Below are 10,259 nucleotides of genomic sequence, written 5' to 3'. Positions count from 1 at the left end.
GCCATCTTGGTTGGCAGTTAATTTGCATATCACCCTGATTAGCCAATGGGAAGCATGTTGGAGGTATGGTTAATTACCATGTTTTTCTATTATTAGATAGGATGCTGCCATGAACATAGGGGTACATATATTCTTTTGAATTAGTGTTTCAGGTTTCTTCAGATATATTCCCAAAAGTGGGATTACTGGGCCAAAAGGTAGTTCCATTTTTAATTTTTTGAAGAAACGCCACACAGTTTTCCACTGTGGCTACACTAGTCTGCATTCCCACCAACAGTGTATAGGCCTCTCTTTCCTTCACATCCTTGCCAGTACTGATTGTTGATTTACTGATGATAATCATGACAGCTGTGAGGTGATATCTCATTTTGGTTTTAATTTGCATTTCTCTGATGATTAGTGACAATGAACATCTTTTCATATGTCTATCGGCCATCTGAATGTCCTCTTTAGCGAAGTGTCTATTCAATCCTTTGCCCATTTTTTAATTGGTTTGTTATGCTTCTTGGTATTGACTCATAAATTTCTTTATATATTTGGAAATTAATCCCTTAGCAGATTTTTTATTGGAAAATATGTAGTGGGCTGCCTTTTCATTTTGTTAATGTTTTCTTTTGTTATACGAAAGTTTTTTAGTTTTATGTAGTCCCATTTGTTTAGTTTTTCCTTTGTTTCCCTTGCCTGAAGAGATATATTAACAAAAATATTGCTATGAGAGAGTCTGAGAGTTTACTACCTATGTTTTCTTCTAGGATTTTTATGGTTTCCCGACTTTACATTTAACTCTTTTGTCCATTTTGAGTTTATTCTTATGTATGGTATAAGTTGGTGGTCTAGTTGCATTTTTTTTTGCATGTACCTGTCCAATTTTACCATTTAATGAAGAAACTGTTTTTACTTCATTGTATGTTCTTACCTCCTTTGTCAAATATTAATTGACCATTGATTTACTTATGGGCTTTCTGTTCTATTCCATTGATTTATATGCCTGTTGTTATGCCAGTAACAGGCTGTTTTGATTACAATAGCCTTGTAGTATAATTTAATATAAGGTAGTATGATACCTCCAATTTTGTTCTTCTTTCTCAAGATTGCTGAGAATACTGAGGGTCTTTTGTGGTTCCTTATAAAATTTTGGAAGATTTGTTCTAGACCCCACAGATGTTTTTTCTAGTGTAACTTAAATAGCACAAAAACAAACAGAAAAAAGCAGAAACCTGTTTCCCACCAAAGGAGAATAGTTAATTACTTGACAGAATAGTTTAAATGTTTTCAAATAAAAACTGGAGCAATTAAAATGTTTGTAGTATAATATTAATATCAATATTATGACATTAACACTAATTAAAAATGATGGGACATCACATTTGAATAAATCGATGATATTACTATATTAAAATGTATTAGTATATGCATGTAAATAGGGTGGAGCTATTAAGGCTGAAAGTTTGCTTTATTTTTCATGTTTTTGTATTATCACTTTAATTTTTTTAAAACAGGTTTTCAGAGTCATTTCCCATGTCTTTACCTCATTATGGACTAAAAAGCTAAAAAAAATAGACCTATAAGGGAAAAAACAATTTTGTTTGTCATTTTCTTTATATATATGATAACTATTTACTAAAAATAGGAAAAACAATGTTATTTACCTCTAAATAATACCATCAGATGAATGCTACATTTGTTGCTACAATTAGTAGAATATTCATTATATATACTATGTAATCTAAGAATCTGAATTATAAAGACATACCTTTGTGTAAGGGTTGTGGCATCATTAAAATCTGGATAAGCAAAAGGGATGTAACATCATGATAAAGAATTGGAACCTCAGGCTGTTGTTCTTCATTTCCCAACCTAAAAGAAAATGCATAATCACTTTAGACAGTATTGTACATCTTTTCTTTCTAATTCATTTTCTATTTTACACATATGCCTATGGATCAGAAATCAAACTTTCATAAGCACCTGAGAACTTTCAAAAGAAAAAGCTAGGAGCCATAATTTTTGCCTAAAAAATAATCTTTTTTAATCCTCACCCAAAGATATGTTTTCACTGACTTTAGAGAGAGGAAAGGGGGGGGGAGCGAGAGAGAGAGAGAGAGAGAGCGAGAGAGAGGGAGAGAGAGAGAGAGAAACATCAATAAAGAATCCTTCAGAAATATTTAAAAAATAAGATACAAACAGAAAAATGTACAGATGTCCTAAATATGTAATTCACAGATTATACACAAATGGCTAATAAGTATGAAATATTTATATAAAGTTAACTTCACCAGAAGTTATATAAATTTCTATTACTTTAAGATCCCTTTTTTAATTTCAGAAAGAGAAAGGGAGAGGGAGAGAGATAGAAACATCAATGATAACAATGATAACATGCCTCCTGCATGCCCCCTACTGGGATTGAGCACCAAACCCTGGCATGTGCCCTGACTAGGAATCAAACATTCAACCACTGAGTCACACCATTTGGGCATGAGATCCCAATTTTTGACTCTCAAATTATCCCCAAAATATTTTTAAGTACTAATAGTCAAGATTGACGGAAATGAGGACATTCTTAGATTGACAATTTAAGTTTATATAGGTACAATCTTTCTGAGAAGCAATGTTGCTCTGTACAACACAGTTCCTAACACTCAGTGAATATTTATCAAATAAATTACTGAAATAATCTAAACCATTATGTTATTCTATAGTTTCATGTTATTCTATAGTTCTAGGTTACATCTAACATGTCAAGAGAACTGCTTAACACATCATCTGATATTATGGTGGGAAAAGAAAAATTAAATAATTAACAATAGAAATGAATGAATAAATAAATTAGGTACATCATTTAAAGAATTTTTAATGATAAGGGAATCTGGTTGTTATATATTAATTTAAAATTCCAAAACTGATAGAGTATGAATCAAATAGTATTGTAAAATTTATAATATATGTACATATAAAAAAGAAAGTGAAAAAATATCTCATAATGTTAAAAGTGGAGAGGATATCTCAGAAAATATGATTTATCCCTATATTTGCTCTCACTTTTATGGTTGATGAGTTCATTAAACTGTAATAAACTATATATAACACATAGTTTATAAGATTCTAGATCATTTCATTCTCATCTTCAGCATTTTTGTATGTTCTAAGCATTGTACAATAAGTATAATTTTTATAATCAGAAAAAAATGTAAAAATAATAAACTGGAGCTTGTTGGCTACTAAGATAAAAACAATCATTCTGAAGACATAGAAATGGATTTTCCTGGCACACAGTAGGCACATACTATGAATGAATGAATGAATTCACCCCACTGTCGAAAGAGAAGCATAGATTTTGACTGTGGGGTTTAATAACATCATTGTGATAATTATCCTTTAAATGCTTAATATTTAAAATACATAATTATTTCTGATGGCCAAGAGACATATGAAAAATGCTCAAAGTCACGAATCATCGGAGAGATGTAAAATAAAACCATAATGAGGTATGACCTCACACCTGTCAGAATGGCTACCATGAACAAATCACAAACAAGAACTGTCAAGGATGTAGAGCAAAGGGAACTCTAGTACACTGCTGGTGGTAATGCAGAATGGTACAGCCACTGTGGAAAACAGTATGGAGTTCCCTTAAAAAATTAAAAGTAGAACTCCCATTTGGCCCAGTGATCCCACTTCTAAGAATATATCCTAAAAATCCTAAAACACCAATCAAAAAGAATATATGCACCCTTATGTTCATAGCAGTGCTATCTACAATAGCTAAGATCTGGCAACAGCCCAAGTGCCCATCAGTAGATGAGTGGATAAAAAAGCTGTGGTACATTTACACCAGGGAATACTATGCGGCAGTAGAAAATAAGGTTCTCTTACCCTTTGAGACGGAATGAAAGGACCTGGAGAATATTATGCTAAGCGAAATAAGCCAGTCAGAGAAAGACAAATATCACATGATCTCACCTATATGTGGAATCTAATGAACAAAATGAACTCACGAACAAAACAGATCCAGAGACATGGAAGCATGCAACAGACTGACAAATCTCAGAGTGAAGAAGAGGAAGGGATAACAGATTAACCAAAGAACTTATATGCACATATGCATAACTCATAGACACACACAACAGTGCAGTGAAGACCTGGCGGGGGGAGACAGGAGTGGGATGTAGGGGGACATCTGTAATACTTTCAACAGTAAAGATAATTTTTTAAAATATGTAACTGTTTCTAACTTCTAAAGTTTTTAGCTAATCTTTAAAAAAATCTAGATTATAAAAACTGTACACTACTATTAACTCTACAGATGATAAGAGAAAATGGGTGGGTTAGTGTTAATAGGCCTAATTTTACCATTATTTTTTCTTAAACCAAATGATTGTTAAGTATGCTAATACTTTATGCACACCATCCTTGTCCCTGGGTATGCAAGTCCAGCTAAGAAAGAAAATCACTAGCTAATATGAACAAAAGTGATTTTCCTTAGCCATAATATGCAAAATACTTACAGCTTGCTCATTTTATCTATAAACACAAAACACACACACAATTTTATTTTGTTTTGAAGAAGTAGCAGGATGTATTCATAACTTCAAAGTATCTCCCACAGATACTAACTACAAGGGATAAAATAACTTTACAGTGAAAAAACCTAGCAGATACCACATTAACCAAATGATGAGAATTACTATCATCAATAACAAGACAAATCAACAGCATGTGCCTCCTGCTACAACACAGTAAAAAGAACACATTACTTCTGTGGTATTTCTGCCAAAAGTTTATAGCTTGAATCTAACTACAAGGAAATATTACACAAAAATAATTTGAGAAATTCTACAAAATAATTGGCCTAAACCCTTCAAAAAAGAAGTCAGTGTCATAAAATACAAAGAAAAAGTCAGGAACAATTTCAGATTAAAGGAAACTAAAGAGACATGACAACTAAACACAAGCATGATTTTGAATGGTCTTTGCATTGCATTTGCATTTCCCAGGATATTACTGAAACAACTAGCAAAATCTGAACAGGTTCTGTATGAGGTAAGGGTCAACATTAATTGTTTCTCATATAAATAGTCAATTAATCATCATCATTCACCATAAAGACTACACTTCCCCCTCCTCAGAGCCATCTATACTATAAATCCAACATCTAGTACAGGGATGGGCAACCCCTGGCATGCGGGCCAAACATGGCACGCCAGTAACTTTTGCTGGCACGCGAAACCCTCTCTTATAATCTTCCATTTACAATTTTTTTCTTAATATCGACTTTTTTATTTTTCAGATAAATTCAGTGTAGGTGCATCTTAGATAAATAAGTAATTTTACATAACAAGTTATCTTAAAGAACACAGACATGGATTGTCCCACTGATAATATCAAATGGAGTCATAAAGTTTTCTGTCGGACTATCAGTGTACATGTATACATCAAAAAATAAATGTATTTTTCATCATCATATACTGTGTTTTTGTCGCTCGAATGAATTTTATTATTTCTTCAAGGTTCTTCACATACGTACGCCTTAAGAGATATCAAGTAGGCGTAACATGTTCTCAAAAAATTAGGGTTGGCACACAGAAGAATTTTGAGTCAGAGATTTTTCTGGCTTTGGCACACACTCACAAAAAAGTTGCCCACCCCTGATCTAGTACAACCGAAGAAAGGTTTTTTAAAATCACTATTTTGCAGCATCTAATGAAATATCAGATTAAGGCAAGAATCATCAGGGATTGCAAAAATCATTAGATGAAAGGCTGATGGGGAACTTAACAATGGAGGGATCAGGCTTAGGCTACCTGAATCCACTGATCAATTCTGACATAAAACGAGGCACAACCAGCTATTGTGTACATCCATTTGAACGTTTTAGCTGCATTTTTCAAAAACAGTTTTAATTAACTTTAATCTTTCAGTAATACTTACTGCGAATTCATCTCTTCTAACTGAGTAAGCTTTCTCCAGGGATTAAACTCAGAATCAATGCTATAAAGCCGCATGTGCAAGGCTAATACATGGAACAGTTGATCTAAATAAGTTAAAGAAAAGGTAATTAGAAAGTTTACAAAATTCTTCCAGAACAAAATTCAGACAAAATGTCTAATTTATAAAGGAATGTTTCCTATTCTTATAATTATCATTCACCAGGTTTAAGTACCAACTACTTCATGCTCTCTTTTAAGCTAAATTCTGAAATATATCTAAATAATTTCAAGTAGTGTCTGGACTGTCCTTATAGTCCATCTTAACAGGAATGGTTCCTTTTCCTCATCTGTCATAGATCTACTTTTGCGGCGTTTTATGCCACAGCTTTACAACATGTGCTTCTCACTATTGTTGTCTCGTTCCTAAACAAAATTTACTATTATCTTCAATACCCTACCCTGAATAATATGGACAATAACAACCATACAAATCAGTTAGGTGAAGTATTTTTCTTTATTTAATATTTTCCCCAACATCTTTTTTAGGTAGAATTTTGATTCAACCTGAAGAAAAAAATAACAGCCCTGTTAGGTGTGGCTGAGTTGGTTGGAGCATCTTCACATGCACTGATGGGTCTTGGGTTCAATTTCCGGTCAGGGCACATACCCAGGTTTCAAGTTCATGTTCATGAAAAATCTACTTTAAGTTCCAAATGACACTTCTTTCAACTATACCCTTACAAAAAGTATTAAAGAATCATGCCACTTTACAATATAAAGTATATTCATAAATAAAAGCAAACATATACAACTTTAATAGGTTTTAACATGTATATCAAAATACAACATAAATGCGTTCCTTAATTAATAGCAGCTATATAGAGGAATCTATAGTCAATACTAGTTGCCATTATGAAAAGATTTTCTTAAATGTACACAATGAGAGAATTCTTTTAAAGAATTTAGTTCACCCTAACCGGTTTGGCTCAGTGGATAGAGCGTCAGCCTGCGGACTGAAGGGTCCCAGGTTCGATTCCCTCAAGGGCATGTACCTTGGTTGCAGGCACATCCCCAGAAGGGGGTGTGCAGGAGGCAGCTGATCGATGTTCCTCTCTCATTGATGTTTCTAACTCTCTATCCCTCTCCCTTCCTCTCTGTAAAAAAATCAATAAAATATATTTTTTAGAAAATAAAAGAATTTAGTTCAAGAACAATTTTTTATAGCTGAGAATAACATTGTTTTAGAACCAATGTAAATGTGGTCAATTAGCATGACAGTTATTTACTGAGTAATCACAGTACAGAAAGAGCTAATATTCATATGATTTTTTTCTAAGTACAAGATTAACCATTTAAAGCATATAATCACTATTAAAACTGATTATATACAATATAAAAAGAATCTAAAAATACACCAAAAGATTACTTTGTCTGTGTATGCCTTCAAAAAAGACATAAATAGAAAATTTTAGCACCATTTAATACTTACTTAAACAAGACCTTTTGCCAGCTGTGCTTGCACCCCCTGAACACAAATTCCCTCCTCGATGTATTAATTCAAGTTCCAAATTTGTTCTGTAAGTAAAGCATGATAATATATCTCAGTCATTAGGCTGAAGCAATATTTCTTAATTTGTCTTACTGATATGACTGAGTCAACCTAAACAATGAAGTTCAACTTTATTATTTGCAAAAGTATAATCTATGCAATATCAGTACAATTTTATTTCTGAAATAAAAAGGGGAAGGCTTATTGTCCTTACTTATATATTCATATTTATAACTGCAAAACCGCACATGTCACAGTATAATTGTTCAAAATTCCAAATGTTGGCAAATACTAAAAACTAGGCCATAAGGAAAATAACTACAATGCACTTCATAAACCTGCTAATGAATCTAAAGAAAGAATTTGTATTCCAACTGTTAGCCACTGAGTAGGTGGTTACTATCATACAACGCACAAGTGAAGACCAATTTTTCTATCAGAGAAATGGTTATCACTCATTGGAGCTTGGATGATTCTAGAAATCAATATTAAGAAACAAAATCACTAACATAAAAGTGACTAGGAACAACATAATTAACAGCAGTCTCTTCTGTGGATGTCTAAAATTAGATTTATTAAAATATATTGTGTAACTATTGATACTGCTAAACATCAGTAGTATTATTCATAAAGACCTGAAATTATAAAATATTTAGCAATTATCAGCTTACAAAATAGCAATAATTAGTAAATTGACATTTCAAAAATCAAACTGATGAAGAATCTAAAGATTCACTCAAAAATAGTAACAGTAAAATAGCAATTTTTGCCAAAATAATAAATAAAAATTCTGAGTGATAAACTATGTATTTTTACTTCAACAGTATTAATAATCTTAAATATACATTTGCCACAACTAAAACTGAATGAAGTTGTTTATATCCTAGACATGCATTTGACACTAATAGTGAGCTATCCCCCAGTCTTAAAAAATAAAAAAAAATAAAAAAATTAGTCAGCCAAGTTTCAAGCTTACTCTTTGCAAATGATTTCAAGAAAAAACATATGCTATTTTATTTAAAACAAAACATTTTGAACTAGTTCTAATTGTTTTTATGAACAAGAATGTTTTGAAATGTTATTTTCATATATTTACTTAGAAATGCAAACTTTAAAATATTAATATTCCTAAGTCTGTACATTTGTCACCCATTTCTAAAGGAATGCTTTAATCCTCTCTACTTGTTGGGGGGGGGAGAGGGCAAGAAGGGGAAGGAAAGCAATTTAACATTGATAATGTTCCTGCTCAGAGCTCCATCTGGTTGCTGCTGATAAGGAAATCTGTGTAACAAGGAAATTTTCCACCCTTCAGGCGATTTTCATTGCTCACTGAACTTCTAAAAACCTACCAGCAAGGAAGCAGGGACAAGGATTTCATATTAGTGGACAGAAAGCGAGCGGAGACCAGCATGTTTTCCTTCATCAAGGGGACATAAATGAGATCAATACATTTTGTTTTCACAAATCTTCTGTTGCCTAATCTGTAGGAAAAAATTAATGGCTATATTCTCTTATAGAAACTAAGATTTCCTAGATAGTACTTTTAAAAGTGCTAACCAGAAACATGAGCAATTCTTACATTCAAATGTCAGAACTAGAATGTCACATTGATTTCAGGGTAATTTGCAAAAATATTCATTAAAATATAAATACAAGAACAATTACGTTTATTCAACCATCAAATAAGGTACTTTAAAGGATGACAAACATGTTACTAGGAATTTTATTTTAATGAATACTTGACAGAAAACTACTAAATGTAATTAATTATTTCAGATTATGGTAGGACAATCTCCTACACAACATTCTTTCTGAATTAAAAAAAAAAAAAATACCTGCCTATCCAAAGGGTTAGTATCATGTACTAATTTCTAAAACTTTAAAAATCAAAGTCAGAGGCCCTAACCATCAGCTTTTCCTTATTTCATTTATAACAAAATTTGTGCTTTAATTCAGACTTGCAAGAAAAGAGACACAATGCACCTTGGCTCCCCATGCCTAATCTTCCCTCACTGTTGAAAATCAACCACACAATAGTGCTGTTAGCAGGAGTTTTCTGAGCATTCCAACAATTTCTTCTTTGCTGCCCTCCACAACATTCTTTCTGAATTAAAAAAAAAAAAATACCTGCCTATCCAAAGGGTTAGTATCATGTACTAATTTCTAAAACTTTAAAAATCAAAGTCAGAGGCCCTAACCATCAGCTTTTCCTTATTTCATTTATAACAAAATTTGTGCTTTAATTCAGACTTGCAAGAAAAGAGACACAAATGCACCTTGCTCCCCATGCCTAATCTTCCCTCACTGTTGAAAATCAACCACACAATAGTGCTGTTAGCAGGAGTTTTCTGAGCATTCCAACAATTTCTTCTTTGCTGCCCTCAGAAAATCTCACAAGGCTTCACCATACAAATAAAATTAAAAACAAAAAGATACTCATTGTCCTATCAAAAAAAAGTTCTAAAACAATGATTAAGGGAAACAGTTTTACAGGCTATTTATTTACCCTCTAGAACAGCGGTTCTCAACCTGTGGGTCGCAACCCCTTTGGGGGTCAAACGACCCTTTCACAGGGGTCACCTAAGACCATCCTGCATATCAGGTATTTACATTATGATTCATAACAGTAGCAACATTACAGTTATGAAGTAGCAACGAAAATAATTTTATGGTTGGGTCATAACATGAGGAACTGTATTTAAAGGGCCAGAAGGTTGAGAACCACTGGCTTAGATACTAAAGAGACATGCAATGCCCAATCATAAAATGTTATTTGTTTT

At 32.6% G+C, this 10,259-nt stretch overlaps 1 protein-coding gene across 1 annotated transcript in view; it reads right to left on the bottom strand.

The window, feature by feature from the left end:
- UBR3 (ubiquitin protein ligase E3 component n-recognin 3 (putative)) overlaps positions 1-10,259 on the bottom strand; it is a 178,186-nt gene that overhangs the window by 27,136 nt on the left and 140,791 nt on the right. Inside the window, exons 31-33 of the mRNA XM_015565769.1 lie at positions 7,420-7,505; positions 5,932-6,034; positions 1,754-1,857 (exon numbers count right to left, since the gene is read on the bottom strand). Of these exons, the coding sequence (XP_015421255.1) occupies positions 1,754-1,857; positions 5,932-6,034; positions 7,420-7,505 (293 nt within the window). The remainder of the gene's footprint in view (positions 1-1,753; positions 1,858-5,931; positions 6,035-7,419; positions 7,506-10,259) is intronic.

Source organism: Myotis davidii, unplaced genomic scaffold, assembly GCF_000327345.1.
Source record: "Myotis davidii unplaced genomic scaffold, ASM32734v1 scaffold59, whole genome shotgun sequence".
In the NCBI taxonomy this organism is placed as follows: Eukaryota; Metazoa; Chordata; class Mammalia; order Chiroptera; family Vespertilionidae; genus Myotis; species Myotis davidii.
The sequence above is the reverse complement of the archived record's forward strand: the minus strand, read 5'-3'. Positions and strand labels throughout refer to the sequence as shown.